An 18,399-nucleotide genomic window follows, 5' to 3' on the forward strand; every position below is an offset into this window, starting at 1 on the left:
AGTATGCGAGCCTACTAGACCTTTTTCTCACAACTTGCCCTGAACTATGTTCAGTTTCTGTTCTGTCGCCTCTTGGATCTTCCGACCACTCTGTTGTATCAATTAAGATAAAAATGAAATGTAATAAGTCCCCAGATGTACCTCTTCATCGTACAGTATATCGATACACTAAGGCTGACTGGGATAGCTTCCGTACATTTATATCTGATCTACCTCTGCATTCCATGTTTAAAAAGGATGTGTCCTCTATAGTATTAGACCTAACTGAATGGTTAATTGTAGGTATTGACCATTTCATACCCTCTAAAAAGTTTCAGCAAAAACCTAACAGCCAGCCATGGTTCTCTCCAGAATGTGCTGCTGCCATTGCGCACAGAAATCACTTTTTCCACTGCTTCAAACGTAATAGATGTATGGAAACTAAAGCCGTTTTCAGGACTGCCAGCAACCATTGTAAGAAAGTAATAAGGAACGCAAGAGAGTTGTATGCTCAATCTGTTAAGTCCAAAGTAGCTGAGCAGCGGCTTGGTTCCCACCAGTTTTGGCAAATAGCAAACAGAATCCTGAACAGAAGCGTGTGCTCCATCCCAACTATTATCAATGGACCTGAGGTAATCTCGTCAGCATCAGACAAAGCCAAACTCTTTGTCAAGAACTTTGCAGCAAATTCTACCCTTTGCGACCAAGACCACCAACCCCCAATATTTCCTCCTGTATCAGAAAACACGCTATGTGATATACGTATATCTGTACGTGATGTTGCCAAGCTAATCAAAAACCTTGATTCGAGTAAAGCAACTGGCCCTGATGGTATTCCAATTATAGTACTCAAAAAACTTCAACCTGAATTAGCGCCCATACTTACAAAACTGTTTAAACGTTGTCTTAAGGAGAATAGTTTCCCATCTCCCTGGAAAACCTCATCAGTATGCCCTGTATTTAAGAATTCAGGTGATCGCTCATCCCCCTCTCAGTACAGGCCAATAAGTCTCCTGTGCGTCATGAGTAAGTTGCTAGAATCTGTGTTAAATACAGAAGTAATCAAACATCTCAACAAAAATAACCTTCTTAGTGACACTCAATATGGTTTCCGTTCTGCTAGATCTACAGCAGATGTCATTACAGTTATATCGCATAGGATTAGCAAATCTCTCGACGGTGGCAATCTTTCTAGAGCAATTGCTCTTGACATATCTAAAGCCTTTGATAGGGTATGGCATAAAGGTTTACTTCATAAGATCGCTAGCTATGGTATAGCTGGAAAAGTCTTCTCAATTATTAAATCATTTCTTTCTGATAGGTTCATAAGAGTAGTAGTTGAGGGGCAAAAATCAGAAGCTCACAGTATTAATGCCGGTGTCCCTCAGGGATCCATCCTGGGCCCAACTCTTTTCCTGATCTACATTAATGATCTTCCAAATCATATCCTTACATCATTTGTAGACATTTATGCTGACGACACTACCATTTATGGTACCACATCTAAGACAGTAAACGACCAAGTTCTCTCCAATTCTCTCTCCTCTGATCTTGAGCACGTAGTACAATGGGGAAAGGAGTGGCTGGTTACTTTTAATGCATCTAAAACCAAGCTTCTCTCTTTACATCATCAACATTCTAATCCACATTTGTCATCAATTGAAATGAATGGCTCTCGTCTTCAGGAGGCCTCAAGTTTTGACAAGCTTCTGGGCTTGACCATTACTCCTGATCTTAAATGGAACACGTATATCAAATCTGTTGCCAAGGCCGCTGGAAAAATGGTGGGATCTTTCTATCGATCCAGTAGATATCTCACTGCTGATGCTATTCTCTACCTATATAAGAGCCAGGTACGTCCAAGGATGGAATACTGTTGCCACATCTGGGCAGGAGCTGCTAGAAAGGACTTGTCCTGCCTTGATAGAGTTCAAAATAGACTTCGTAGCCTCGTAGGAGATGTCCTTTTCTCCTCCTTGCAACCTCTATCTCACAGAAGAGATGTTGCGAGTTTGTCTCTGATGTATCGTTATTTTCATGGAAAGTGTTCAACTGAGCTTCAATCTTTGGTCCCCCCTCGCCAAACTTTCACAAGAAACACTCGTCTAGCTGTAAACACTATCAATAATTTCCCCCACTCTTTATCTGTGGCTAAACCTAAACGTAGATTCCATGAACAAAGCTTCTTTCTTAGAACTGCACGCCTGTGGAATTGTCTTCCGTTTTCCTGCTTTCCGGCTGACTACAATATGGTTGTGTTCAAGTCTAAAGTAAATAAGTTCTTGATGAGCCGTTCCATATAAGTTATTAAATTTACCAAATTTTCATTACTAATGATTACTATATTGACCAATTTCTACTGTACACTCTTTAACCCTTATCCTTGAGTGGCCTCTGGGCCTTGATAATGTGGTGATGCCTTTGTAAAAAAAAAAAAAAAAAAAAAAAATTTCCTTTGGGGTGTCATGCATAGGTTTGAAAGAGCATTTTGTTTGATGTGTCACTCATAAATTTGAAATAGTATTTTCTTTTGTTTGTCACATGAAGTTTGAAATATTATTTTCTTTAGGATATCACACATAAGTTTGAAATATGCATGATATCCCAAAAGAAAATGCTAAGTTTGAAATAGTATTTCTTTAGTGTATCACTTGTAAGTTTGAAATAATATTTTTAGGGGGTGGGGGGATCTATTTTTTTAGAAATTTCTTTAGGGGTTTTGTAATGGGAGAAGCATTTTGGGATGAACCGGTTTTAGAGAAATATTTTCAGCGAAAAAAATGTTTATGTTTAAATATGAGAAAACAAGGAACATGTTATACGACAAGCAAAATAGAATAATGAGTTAAGGAGGCATATATTCACAAAAGAGATATTTTATACATGTTTAAAATGGAAGTTTAAAATAGTAGGAAAAAATAGAACGTTAATATTTTATAGTCCTTGTGAAATAAGTGGGATTCTTTAGCTGAGATACCAAGGAAGTCAGAGTCGGTAGTTTAAGTGACCACAGGTCTGAAAATCATAATCAAAACTTTACACTCAAATTATATTTCATTAAAAGTTGTTGATAAGAGTCAATGTTCATTTGTTTTTATATTAGAAAGTAAGTTCAGTGAATAAGGTTAGGAATATTGCAGTGATTAAGTTGTTTTAAATGAGCAGACGACAATGAAGGGATTCAAGCAGTGTGTGTGTGTGTGTGTGTGTGTGTGTGTGTGTGTGTGTGTGTGTGTGTGTGTGTGTGTGTGTGTGTGAGAAGGAGAGAGGCTTTAGAAGTGTGAGTATGCATGAGTTGACACGTTAGCTTTTTAAGGGATCGAAGTGGCTCCCAGAAAGACCATTTCAAATAAATTCAGAAATTCTTTGATTGGTTCAAAATATAGTAATTTGTTTTTATTCAGGATAGTGTATGAGAAGACGATGTGTACACAAATGAGTTTAGTCATTTCATTTTGGACGCCGAGGTGTAAAAATCAGCCGCGACACATTTTCATCATTAAAGCAGGAATTAAATGAGTGTATATTTTTTGTTTAAATTATTTCTAGTCTGTGACAAACTTTCGTCTCTAGATTTTCTTTATTCTTAATTCAACTTCTGTGTTTCTCAGATGAAATAATGTAAGCATTTAAAATCTAATAAATTGATTGGCCAGCTTGTCAAACGAATTCCTGATAATATTTTCGTCCTATGATAGACTTAATGCAAACACTATGAAAAGAAGACATCTGCTTTACATTAAACGTGAATTCAAAGATATTTCTGAAATGTAAAATAGAAGTCGTCATTCATTTTATTGATTTTTTTTTCAATGCCTTTCCATTTTAGAATGGAGATGTTTCATCAAAATAAATTCTGTTTTTCCAAAATCACGATGACTTACTTTAAATTACCAGATAAATACCTACACAGATATATCGATTATTATCATATCTGCTCGGTTTGTGATTTCATCCATTTTCATATATGTATATATAAAGAAACAGTTGATGACAATTTAAAGTTAAATAAATTTATTTGATCATCAAAGCAAGTTGGAAAAATGTGTGAAAATATAAAAACTGTTTCGACAATCAAGAAGAGAAGATAAATGTTAGATATAAAAAAGAAACTGGTATAGGAACATTAATCTAGAAATATAAATATATACTATACATATATAGAGGCTGAATAGATACCAAAGAATAGAGATAGAAGAAATATAATATCTATCTACACTACAGAATAGAGATACAAGAAATAAAATATCTATCTACACATTTATATATAATATATATATATATATATATATATATATATATATATATATATATATATATATATATATTATTATTATTATTAAATGAAACTAATAAAGAAAATATCTTTAATAAAGCAAACTTATCAAGATAGAAAAATCTCAAACCAATTAAGAGGAGCAATTAAATATATATCTTTTATTTAATCTCTATAATTATAAAACTCTGTGGACCTTGCTTGTTTTCATTTTGTCTTCAACAATCAGGCTATTCCATCTTTTAAAAAAAGGCATGAAAAGTGAATTTATTCATATATATGCGTATGGGCATGGCTCAGATGCTAAGCAATGAGGGTGGAGAATTGTATGTTTTGGTTTCGAATTTAATTGACGACACCAACTCTCTCTCTCTCTCTCTCTCTCTCTCTCTCTCTCTCTCTCTCTCTCTCTCTCTCTCACACACACACACGTATTTATTTAGTTTTGATTTCACTCCTGTATATTAGGTTTAATATAATAATCAATACAGAATATTTAATCTGCATGAATTAAAATATCATATTTAAGTGTATCTTACGATCGGGCAATGATTGCTGGTCAGCCTATTAGTGTGTGTATTATATAGATTAAAAGTGACTTTTAAATGTGGTTTCTTGAGAAAAAAAATGATCCAACAAATATGATTTTTAAAAACATATTTTAAGAAAAATCTTTTATTAAACAGATCGGCAGAAATTATGGAAAAACGGTGTCTTAAAATTTTGACAAAACAATGGAGAAATTGGTTTCCTCAAATAAAAAAAAAATACATTGAAAGACACATAAGAAAAACATTCAATTATTATTATTATTATTATTATTATTATTATTATTATTATCATCAATATATCTTTCTTGATAATAAGTATTCTTTTTTATCTTCTCTCCCCCCCTCTCTCATTTATTTACATCCTCCGACTACTACTCTTATCATTCACCATCTATTTACATTATTTGTCCTTTCTCATATATCTATTCCTTCCCCTCTCTCTCTCTCTCTCTCTCTATATATATATATATATATATATATATATATATATGTGTGTGTGTATGTATGTGTGTGTGTGTGTGTGTGTGTATATATATCTATATATATATTAAAAATAAAAAGGTGATTTTAATCATGTCAAATCACACTTCATTTCCTTTTGACGGATTGATTGTTGCTATTTCTTCTGATGAGTTAAGGGCATAATAGATTCACTGATTGATATAATAATTAAGTGATTGATTTTGCGCTACGAAACAGATACTGTCAAGAATTGTATAAATCAACTGAATTAAAGGAATAAATTATAAGATCGTCAACATCATGAATTTTGGAATATAACTTTTTGTCATTTATTCTCTATATTGCTCTGTAATTGTTAGATTTTCTTATCATTTTTCCATCGTTAGGTTGCGATAACAAAATTTTGCAACCTAGTAACTGACTTGCTATTTTTGTCTTTATAACCAAACCAGCAGTCAAAGTGGGAGATATGTGCTGTTGATTCACAAGTGTGAAAATAAAATCTCTTTCTTCCCCCCCCCCCTATTGCACATGTGAGGTTTTGATGTTGCTAAACATTTAATGTGCAAACCACCCACTAACTCGTGAACGTGTTTGTGTTTTTGTTAGCATAGAAAGAAAATTACGCATGGGGGTCGGTGAAATCTAATGCTTACTGGCAAACGCTAGTTCATCATCAAAAGCAAAAAGATCTTCATTCAAATATATATAAGCTTTAGTCGGTTTATAATCAAGATTGATTGCTTCTTTTAACTTCCGGTTTCTGCTGTGCATTTGATTGGATAATTAGACATGGTCAAATGAACAAGAAAGCCATTCTTAATATGGGGAAAGAGAAGTAGCTTACGCGGTATCTGATCATAAGATAGACATTAATCAGTTTTGTTACTTTTACTGAGGATTAAGTTGTAGTCAACATTGTCTGCTGCTTGTGACTTCCGGTTTTTGTTGTAAATTTGACTGGATAGTTAGACATGGACAAGCGAACAAGAAATACATTCTAAACATGGGGAGAGGGAAGGAGCCTTCACTTTAAGAGGAAGATAATCATTAATCAGAACTACGCGAAGATGCGCGGGAGGCCAGCTCAACTCAATAATTGCTCAATCATTACCCTTATACTCAATAATTGCTCAATCATGTAACCTTATACTCAATAATTGCTCAATCATTTAACCTTATACTCAATAATTGCTCAATCATTTAACCTTGTACTCAGTAATTGCTCAATCATTTAACCTTATACTCAGTAATTGCTCAATCATTTAACCTTATACTCAATAATTGCTCAATCATTTAACCTTATACTCGGTAGTTACTCAATCATTTAACCTTATACTCAATAATTGCTCAATCATTTAACCTTATACTCAATAATTGCTCAATCATTACTCTTATACTCAATAATTGATCAATCATTAACCTTATACTCAGTAATTGCTCAATCATTTAACCTTATACTCAATAATTGCTCAATCATTTAACCTTATACGCAATACCTGCTCAATCATTTAACCTATACTCAGTAATTGCTCAATCATTTAATCTTATACTCAGTAATTGCTCAATCATTTAACCTTATACTCAGTATTTGCTCAATCATTTTACCTTATACTCAGTAATTGCTCAATCATTTAACCTTATACTCAGTAATTACTCAATCATTTAACCTTATACTCAGTAATTGTTCAATCATTTAACCTTATACTCAATAATTGCTCAATTATTTAACCTTATACTCGGTCATTACGCAATCATTTAACCTTATACTCAGTCATTACGCAATCATTTAACCTTATACTCAATAATTACTCAATCATTTAACCTTATACTCAATAATTACTTAATCATTTTACCTTATACTCAATAATTACTCAATCATTTAACCTTGTACTCAGTAATTACTCAATCATTTAACCTTGTACTCAGTAATTACTCAATCATTCCAAGTGATAATCAATGCATTACTTAATCGTTAGCACTTATTAAAGGTAATGTTTAAAAATGTTACAGTGAATCATTGCTTGAACATTGAACTGTATAATTAATGAATAGATTCCAGGATGAGTGTGCCATCAGTGATCTACTTGTATAGTTACTCTTCTGTTTACGGCAGATTGTACGGCCCATGAATAGCTTAAACAATTGTGCAGTTTGCATTCTATTGAGTGCAAACTGTATAGATTATGAATAGCTTAAAGAAGTAATTGTGCACTTTGCGTTCTGTTGAGTTATTTTAGACAGACAATACATGAAGCAAAGTCTCCATCTTTGACAATTGTTTGCCTAAGCTTTCTGTCGGACATTATTTGTTCTTGTCTTCAATTGTTTGTTCTGATGAATAAACAATCAACGTTAATCCTGTTGTTAAACAAGCCTTTAGCCAATTTGGATACTGATTGCCTCATCAGAGCAAAGAATGCAGCAATTTTGATTGCCTGCTGACCATGATTGGTTCATTTCGTCTTCCTCTTATTTTATTTTTTATATATTTTTTTTTTCGATTATCATCTAATGAGAGAATGTCAGTGAATCCTGCCTTATGTGGAGCACTGGCATGTTTGTGTTGAATAGCTAGAGATTTAATAGGCAGCCTCTTTCTCTTCTTCTGATGGTGTTTGGATCTTTCCCCCCACCCCTCCCCAACATATGATGCTTTCGTGTTATCATAGAAATTGTAACATGGCATCTCAGTCACCTGTTAGCAAGTTTATTTTTTTTTTCTTAATTGATTGCTCAGCCAGAAGAGATTAATTGCTCAGATAACTTTTATGTGGAAAAAAAAAGGACAATTTTTTTTTTTTTTTTTTTTTTTTTTTTTTTTTTTTTTTTAAGATGATGATGATGACAACAGTTAAAAAGATGTAATCTGAATTATCATTCATGTTCATGCTATGATCCAAATTACCGTCGGGTTATATTCAGACACAGAGTAGAATGCATAAAGTCCTATAAATCCCTGTATTTCCAAGAAGGGTGAGGAAATGATCGATGATCGATTTAAATATTTAGCATTAGAACAATGCCTGTCCATACAGTTTAATATTTTAGGCAATTCACCTACCGTGCTGAATAATATTCAAACAGTTCACATAGCATTCAGTTGAATGCTTAAGCAGTTCACATACCATGCAGTTGATTGCTTAATCAAATCAATTGAATGCTTAAGCAGTTCACACACCGTGCAGTTGAATGCTTAAACGTTTCATGCACTATGCAGTTGAATGCTTAAGCAATTCACACACCAATTATACACTTGAATATTTAACTTGGTTGAAAACAATAAAGTTGAATATTTAAGCAGGTTTCTGAATCATACAGTTAAAGTTTTAAACAATGCAATCAAAAAGTTTGATGACCATGCAGTTAAATGTGTAAGCTTATTACTGACCGTACATTAAAATGTTTAAACCATTCTCTGATCAAACAATTAAATAGCTAAACAAGTTGCTAACCATACAATTTATTACTTTTCAAATCCTGATTTTCACTCTGAAAAAATAATTAGGGTTATGGGATCCAAATTTGAATTTTTATTCCTTAATGTCTCATATCGTCCAAACTTGTACTGGAAATGATTGTTTACATATAGTACGAAATGATAACCTTGTGTTTAAATCAATTAAAGGGAAATAACTCTTACCATTGCTCCTGACATTTACATCTGGGTCATAATTAGTTAAATAATTGTTTATATGATCATGTTCATAACTCGGTGTATCAATTGTATTATTATCAAACTCAAAATCCATGTTTATGTAATTTTTAATGCGTGTACCATTTTCAAATCATTATATAATTAACCAATAATTATGTACACAGAAATTATTTCTAGCACAAAAATAAGCAACATAATAATTAAAGAATTAATCTTTCCATTCATACCATAAAGTTTCATGAAATTCTGTCCAAAATAAAAGCATTCTGAACACGTATGTGAAAAAAAAAAGAAGCTTTAACAATTTTTTGGTAATACTTATAGAATGAGGCTCTGAACTTAACTTTTAATGTGAAATTAAAATTTAATCAGCAGATGCAATGTCTTTTGGAGGAATTTAACTAAGTTTATTCAATGTTTTAAAATACTCTGGGCATAAATGTATCACACTATCTTCCCCAGATGCTGGGGATTTGTACTATTGTTTTCTTTTTCCTTTTCTCTCTCCCTCTCTGTCTAATACACACACATTTTTTGTTATTTGATACTGGAACACAACATTTATTGTAAACTAGTAATTGTATATGATTAATTAAACACAAGTTGCTATTTTATACATAATAATAGAAATTGCAAGTTCATAGCTTTCCCAACAGTATAAATACTGCATAAATAGCCACAATACATCCAATTGGATTTGAATTTGACACAGCTTCTGCCATTTTATGCAACAGTGTTATCCGTTATGCCCATCATGCACTTTCTCTCTACACATGATTGTACCAATATTATCAGCATTATTATTATATTATATAATATTATAACAATATTACCAATATTATTATATTATATAATATTATAACAATATTACCAATATTATCAACATTATTATTATATTATATAATATTATAACAATATTACCAATATTATCAACATTATTATATTATATAATATTATAACAATATTACCAATATTATCAACATTATTATATAATATTATAACAATATTACCAATATTATCAACATTATTATTATATTATATAATATTATAACAATATTACCAATATTATCAACATTATTATTATATTATATAATATTATAACAATATTACCAATATTATCAACACATATTTCCAGTTTTGCTCTTCTATATGTCAAGCTCTGTTTTTTTTGTATTATTTGGATTCTTTGAACTACTGATGTTTTTATCTTGAGTGTTATTTTCACGCTTTGATTAATGTAACCTCTGACTTTCTTCAGGTGTATTTATTTTGTCGAACTTGGAAATCTTTCTTTCGAACTCAGGAATCTCTACAGAATTCCGAATTTATTTAATCCACTGGGATAGCATGTCTCATTCCGTCAGTCATGACTAGATAGAAGTTTTAAGTAATTCACAGAAAATAATTGCGAATTAGAACTCCTCCCCAGAAGGACTCTCAAGTTCGACAAGATACACCTGAGAAAGGTCAAAGGTTACATTGACGAAAACATTGTGCAAATAGCACTCAAGAGGGGAACAGTAGTTCGATTAATTCAGATAATGTGAATAATCAATCCTGTTTCTTTTTTGTTTCCTTTTTTAATGTTAGAATGTAAAACACATTTGCTCTTTGTAATCATGAAGTTTTTTTTTTTTTAAGCGTTAAAATAGTTAATTTTATCAAAACAAAAGCCAATAAGTAAAAATGAAAAACAAATAAACTTTATGCATCAATTAGATGAAACTTTGACTTCAATAATAAAAAAACAGATTAAATAGAACAATTTTGTAATGCATTAACCAAACCCCAAGATAAAACAGTACTTTATTTTATTATTTCCATTCTGTTCAAGTTGCAGTAATGAATCAATTCGAGTTGCATTAAAAGCAAAGAAAAATATGTATCAGTGCAAATAGTGTTAGTGTACAGCATTTTTAAGTTGCATTTATTGAATGATAAACTTCCTCACTAATATTTTTCAAACAAATTTATCTCACAAAATATTGTTTCAAATATACTTTTTCATTTTCGAAGTAGTTCTAATAGTTAAGTTTATTTAAAAACAATTTTTGAAGTAAATTAAAATAAAAAATTGTCTTTCATAGTTTGAAATTCATAATAATTAAAAAAACATTTCAGAAAAATTTTATATGTAAAAAAAAAGAAAAAAATGGACAAAATTAATCATCTGACTTTTAAAAGATGGTGGAAATAACAAAAACTAAAACTCTGAGACCAGAGAACAAATTCTTGATTTTCTTTACACTTTGTATCTTTTCTAAGCTATGATAGATTACCTTTATTAATTCTTATTCAAACTTATTCTCTATACAGATTTCATGTTTCAAACAGATTTCATGTTTATGATTCTTTTACTATTTTGTTTTGCATTGGAATGTCTTTTTTTTTTTTAAATACATGTCGTCTGCTCAAGCATGTAAGGGGAAGTAACTCATGTCAGCTATCATTTTTATTTTTCAGTGCATGGTTCTTCCTTGTCTCTGGTATCCACATCATCTTCCATTTACTCATCTGTAAGTATTCGTCTTGTTCTGTTTTGTCTAATCTTTTTTTTTTTCTTTTAGGGAAAAGGTGTACAAAATTTCGTTTCTTAATGTCACTATTTTTAGAATCCATCCATTTACATATTTTACAAAATCACATACGTAAAACTGTTTTCCTTAAAAAAAAAATAATACATATCTTTTTTCATGGATATCATTTCCAGAGAACAGTTGCAGACTATTTTATTTTACATTCTCGTATATCTTCTCGACAACTCCTCTCATTAACTGTCGACACTGTTTCAATTTTTTATATTCTGCCGTGTTAGCTTAAAAAAAAAAAGATATTTTATTTTATTCAAAAATGTAATTAAAGGAATTAAAAATGTCTTTTTAAATATTTGTAAATGTTTCATAAAAATAAAAGCAATTAATGATTTCTTTTTATCACTAAAAAAAATAACATTTATTGTGGGTTAGAGGATGTTTTGGATTAAAAATGCAATAACAAAAAAGATGTTTTTTTTTTTTTTTTTTTTTTTATAGAAATCGTTACAGATAAGGCATGAAGGCACTTTATGTTAGGAGTTAAATAAAATGTATTGCTTTAAGATTAAAAACTAGCCAACAATAACTGTTACATAGATATATTCCAACCCATAAAACAGCAATTTTTCCCCATTTGTCAGAAACATCTTCATAGTGTAAGACAAAATAAGGGAAATGAGTTAAAAGTTGGCAAAAGTAAACCTAATTTTATACTACACACTGAGACACATTTCTATCGGCAACAAAGACAGGGTATATAATTAAGTTAAACAATGTTTTATTTTAACCCTTTTCATTATCAAATTGCACCATTCAATGAATTAACAAATTTTAATATAAAAATGTCAAATATTAAAAAATGAAAAAAAAAAAAAGCAAAGAAACTTTTTATCTTGTGTAGAGCATAGATTTTCCTTAATGGGACCTAAAGTCAGAGTCCAGGATTTTAAATTTAAACTCAATAATGTGATGACAGATAGGATGTTAAACACAATCAGACAGATAATGTGTATTTTTATTTGCATTATATACCTTTATAAAGTTAGGTATATTTGTATTTATTATATATTTATATGTATAGGATTCACTCTTATATTAATTAACCGATCATTATTAATTTTATTTTAATTCAGGTATATGAGATCTAAATGTGGTCCGTATTTAGTTTATCTTTTATATAAAGAGCATAAGGAAGGGTGTGGAAACCATTTATGAAAATTCATATGCTTCTGACATTTGTGAAATTTTAACAATAGGTATGAGACCCCAAATTTATCAATGTCCCCAAATTTCAGTTTATTTGGCATATTTTAATGGAGGTTTATATATTTTATCCAATTTAAATGTTCAAATATATATCAGATTTTCATTTAATTATTTTCTGTTTTGATCCTAAGTGATTTTTATGTTATCTTTATGAACATTGGTTGGTTTAAGACAGTTTGTTTTGTAATCCATTTTTCCTGTAACTTTCTTTTGAACTTGATGTTTTCTACATTTTTATAGAAAATCAACACTGATATTAATGCAGCATGAACCTATCAAAAATGGTTATTCTAACATAGTATTAAAGTAACATAGTATTAAAATAACATAGTATTTAAGTAATATAATATTTATGTAATATAGAATTTAAGTAATATAGAATTTAAGTCATATAGTATTTAAGTCATATAGTATTTAAGTAAATAGTATTTAAGTAACATAGTATTTAAGTAAGATAGTATTAAAGTAACGTGGTATTTAAGTAACATAGTATTAAAGTAACATAGTATTTAAGTAACATGCTATTTAAGTAACATGCTATTTAAGTAATATAGAATTTAAGTCGTATAGTATTTAAGTCATATAGTATTTAAGTAAATAGTATTTAAGTAACATAGTATTTAAGTAACATAGTATTTAAGTAACATGCTATTTAAGTAACATGCTATTTAAGTAACATGGTATTTAAGTAATAATAATAACGAGAATATAGTTGTATCAGTAAAAAAAACTGCAATATTTTCATGTGTTGAATAATGGATGTATTTAAATGGAGAAAATGGTTACTTATTTTTTAAAATCATCATCAACATCATCTTTCTATCTTCCTGATTAAGTTTGCCCTCAGCAATAGACCGTCAATCAGCTAAATGACTGCATTAAAATTTACATCTTCACAAATTCTGTAGACACCGACTTTATAAAATAGTTTCTTAAACGTTGATATAAAAGAGAAAAAGCGTATTCTTCAAGAGGATTATAATGAATCGCAACAAAGGATAACCTTTGCAAGACCAACCAGAATTAACAATGCTCTCCGCCCTCAGTACCAGCCCAACAGACAATAGAATTGATGAATAACACTAATTGTTAGCATCTGTTCAACCTTAATTATCACGATTCTGAAATTTTGATACCATTTCTTTCATTCCACCCCCCCCATCTCCCTCTAGAATTTCTAATTCCAATGTTAGTGAAAAACTTAATATTTTCTATTTTATTTAATTGGATGAAGTTTCACTTCTAATTACATGATTTCCTATAAGATTTAGACCCCCATTAATTACAGCATGGATATGACAGCAATAATATGCATCTAGGCTGATGGAGAACCTATAAACATTCCATCAAAATTTATGGATATAACAGCACCTATCAATAAAGACTTAACTAAATATATTAAAAAAAAAAGACACATAAATCAATAAGTATAAAAATCTCATTTGTTGCAATTTCTTTAGTTGTTCTTTATTTTTCCTCAATTTAATCCTGAATTACAATTCTGTAAACACATCTGATATTGATCTTTCATCACCGGCCAGTGTCTGGTGGGTGTAGATCACAACAGTTCTAGTTGCAGATTAGTAGCCATCATTCAGCAAGGTCAATGGCATGGATAGAATAGATAATTTCCGATTGTCTAATGTACCACAACTATATATATATATATATATATGTGTTGTGACAATTAATTGGAATCAGGAATCGGAAAAATCTACAAATTTGGGGATATCGGAATCGGAAAAATTGATGCCTATTTTCCAATGCCAAAACGATTCTTTTAATTGCTTTTTTGTTTTATTTTGTTTAAAAAAAAATCTTCCCTTGCTGTCAATAAATGATAAAGTAATAAATATTTATTGATTTTAAAATACCAGTGAAGCCAAAATCTATAGGTCATCCTCCACAAGTGTAATTTTACGTTTAGGAGAATATCTGCATATTTAATATGTTTTTTTTACAGAAATCGGGGAAAATGACAACTCTATAATTAAATATTTAGAGATTTATAAGGAATCGGAATCAGTAATTGTATCAGAATCATCCCATCACTAATATATATATATATATATATATATATATATATATATATATAAGTTTGGATGATTTATTTTATCTAAACTTTCTATGAAAATATAAATAATATACTCTTATTTTTGGGAATTTTTCCTGATAATAGAACACTCTGCTGGAATCCTTTTTTCCAAAAAAATATAACTAAGTATATATATATATATATATATGAAAAATATTACAATGGGATTTAAAAGATTCAAAATAAAAATTTATAAAAGAATACAATAAAAAATTTTTCCACAATCCATGAAGTTTTAAAAATTCATACTTTTCTTTTCAGAAGAAATAAATAGATTATTTTAAAAAGAAACTTATTATTAAGTATAAAAATTGAAAACTAAAAATAATCTAGATCTGAAGAAATTTTTTAGAAGCAAGGAAGAAGGAAAAAATCCATAGGGAATCCAAAAATATCCAAAAAGGGGATCTAGTAGGGGTTTGATTAGATCTCTAGCATTGTAAGTTTCCATAAAATTTTGGTTTTGAAAGTTCCTTCATGGTGCATCTATTAAAAGGTATAAGGTTTTCACATCTTTGCTCTTCCCTGGCTGAGGAGAAATGAGATAAGCTAAATATGTCAAAACATTGTTAAACTCACAACTCACTCAGCAGCCGCCGATAGCGTAGTGGTTAGGTGCCTTGACTGTCATACAGACGGTCGGGTTTCAATCATGACTTGAGGTAGTTGCCTGTCTAGCTGCACTGATGAGCTGTGAAACAGCGAAACAGTACTGTATGTGGATGACTATATATATATATATATATATATATATATATATATAAAACCAATATGAAAAATATATAGATGTTTGTATCTTTTCTGTATTTATTTCCTATATGTTGACATGTAGGAATACGAAAAAAACAAAAATATTTCTTTTAAAAGCACATTCTCAGTAGGGAGTTAAGCAGCAAGATGTTTGTTCACATTACATTTAAAAGGAAAGCAAGAAACGAGGGGGGGGGTCCAAAGTCTAGCTGTTCAAAGGAACAAACTGATTCATGTCAGGAAGGAAAATGTGAGGGAATAATATTTTTACATTGAAAAGGAAGGTGAAACTAGGTGAAAATTCATTTTGGTATTTTTAATATTAATATAAGAAAAAGGGGAGAGAGATACACTTTTTCTAAATGTGCTAATGTATATAGTAGAATGCAAGGAATTTAAAAGTGTAACCAGAATCATGAACTGAAATAAATCTTGTATTTTGTAAAATTTCCTAACTAGTTTAGCAACATCTTTATCAGTTGAGTTACAGTATCTGTTTCGTTACTGCCGATATAGGTTTGTAAATCGGAAAAGAGTCAAATGTATGTGTAAAAGTTATTTCTTAATTGAAACGGACAGCTACTACATGCTAAAATGTTCATCTTTCTAGAAATGCAAAGATTTTCTGTGTTTCTTCAGACTTTGTTTATTATTAGGCCTTCATCAATGTCAGAAACAATTTTGTGACAGATGATGTGTTCGCTTCTTGCTTATTTAAAGGCACGGGGCATTGACTTCATGAAAATCAGGTGTTTCGCTTAAGTGTTATGCTGAGGGGCTGCAAAGACGCAAATCATGACACTTTCTTGGCCATTTTTGTTTTCTCCTTAAATTGATTTGAAATGCAAAAGTGAACAGTAAAACTGCACAGCCATTTCCATCCCAAGTTTGTGACAGACATATTTGTAGAAGAGAGGATAAAATATTAACAGAAAAAAAAAGGTTGTTTGTCAGTGTTACACAATCATGCTATGGAGATCCATGGATAGATTTAACAAAAAAGTCGAGGAATTCTCATGGGAGCAAGCAAAAAGGTCCATTTAAAATAGAAAAGAATTCACAGAGTTTTTGCAGAGGCAAAATAGCATGTTTGTCTTATGACAGCAAAGAGCAAAATTGAAGAAAAAAACAAAGTCTAATACGTTCGATGCCATCGTATGTTTTATTATTTATACAATATTTTTTAACATAATGCATTAATTGTGCAAATTAAAAGAAAAATCAAATAATATGACTGCATTAAAATTAGTATAAAACTTGACAGGTCTGCTATTGAGACCAAGGTCAGACTGACTCCTAGAATTCCAAAATATTCAACTCTGACTCCTTTATTTTAAATATTCAGACTATTAATTTTTCAGAGATATATCAATTTTGTTTTGATTTTTGTTTGTTTGTTTTATTTTGTCATTAAACTGAAAATATTCTAGCAACTTCCAACACTTTGTTTTTTTTTATCATTTTAACGTCTGTTTTATTCAATTTTCTTTGTCTTTATTTCCATTTCTCTCCAAATTTTTACACTTGTTAGCAACACAATTACAGCGATAAAATTACCCAAACACCAAGAAAAATATTTTGCTGTTTTTCCACTAAAACTAGCTGTATCTATCTGGTGTTGCTTGGATAATGAAGTTATAATAGTCAGTTAAAAAAAAAATCTGACGCTGATTTCCAGCATTCTCCAGAGTCTGATTCCTACTCTGCAACCGTGATTAAAAATTGTCAAAATACTTCATTGAGTTTTTCGCAAACTTTAATTCTTTAATAGAAATCAACTGTTGTAATTCTCTTTTTACTGCATGTTAGAAAAAAAAGTTTGTTTTTCCCCAAAAAGTTTCCATTTATTAGTGAAAACACTTCTCTGAACAAAAAAATTATCAGCATTAAAATGTAAGATAAATCATATTTATTTCACTTATAAAAATATATTAAGGGCAGTTGTCTATATATGTATGTATATACCTATGTCCAGTTAAAAGTCAAAAACTACAAAACAAAGCAAAGCCCCATAAATTTGGTATATTAATGAGCAGCATTACCCTGGATGAATAATCTCTAAAATTTTGGAAAATTTATTAATTATCTGAAAGGGGGTCAACTCAACCAGATTTCATCAAGATGGAGTTGATTTTTTTATTATTATTATTATTTACTTATTTGAAAAGAAAATGCAGAGTCATTTATGGAGGAATCTATTCTATAAAAGAGAGTTGTCAATGCATGTTTCCAGCTAGAGAGGAATGGGCTGGGCAGAGGAGAAAGAGAGGTTCTGCGAGGTGGAAGGGTAAAACAGAGGGAGGGGGTGATAGAAAGCCGGATAGAGAAAGATAGAGATAGAAGTTTTAATTGTAATATGTTACACTTTTGCCCTGGGTAATGCTGGATATCCCTGCAAGTCATAATAAAAAAAAAAATTGTTATTACTTTCTATAGAATTATTAATTCTTAACTCGTGAGATAAATGAGGGATGAATTGAGATGAGCAGAATAATTAATATGATTTATTTATATATATATATATATATATATATATATAAAGATGTAATATTCACTTGAAAGTGAAAATATCATAAAAGTGATTGTAGATTTGATTTAAAAAAATGTTATATAACAATTTTTAACCAAATCGTGATGTTAGCTCTAACAAAAGAAACCATTTAACAACCAAAAAAAGGTTAAACATGAAAATGAAGAAGTTCAATTTTAGAAAATGACATTTTTTTTGTTATTATAACATTTTCACCCCAAACAAGGCACATTGCCACTTTGATGTAGAGGGCTACTATCAGAGACATAAGCTACAGGGGTACTATGTGGGGAGTTGG

The 18,399-nt window shown here is 30.2% G+C and overlaps 1 protein-coding gene across 38 annotated transcripts in view; it reads left to right on the top strand.

Moving 5' to 3' along the window:
• LOC145241300 (neuron navigator 2-like) overlaps positions 1 to 18,399 on the top strand; it is a 1,908,016-nt gene that overhangs the window by 1,460,269 nt on the left and 429,348 nt on the right. For all 38 annotated transcript variants that reach the window (XM_080104060.1, XM_080104067.1, XM_080104051.1 and 35 more), the window contains one exon: positions 11,390 to 11,442. In XM_080104060.1, coding sequence (XP_079960186.1) covers positions 11,390 to 11,442 — 53 coding nt within the window. The remainder of the gene's footprint in view (positions 1 to 11,389; positions 11,443 to 18,399) is intronic.

This window comes from Euprymna scolopes, chromosome 20 (assembly GCF_053919585.1).
Source record: "Euprymna scolopes isolate OS-2025 chromosome 20, ASM5391958v1, whole genome shotgun sequence".
Taxonomy (NCBI): Eukaryota; Metazoa; Mollusca; class Cephalopoda; order Sepiida; family Sepiolidae; genus Euprymna; species Euprymna scolopes.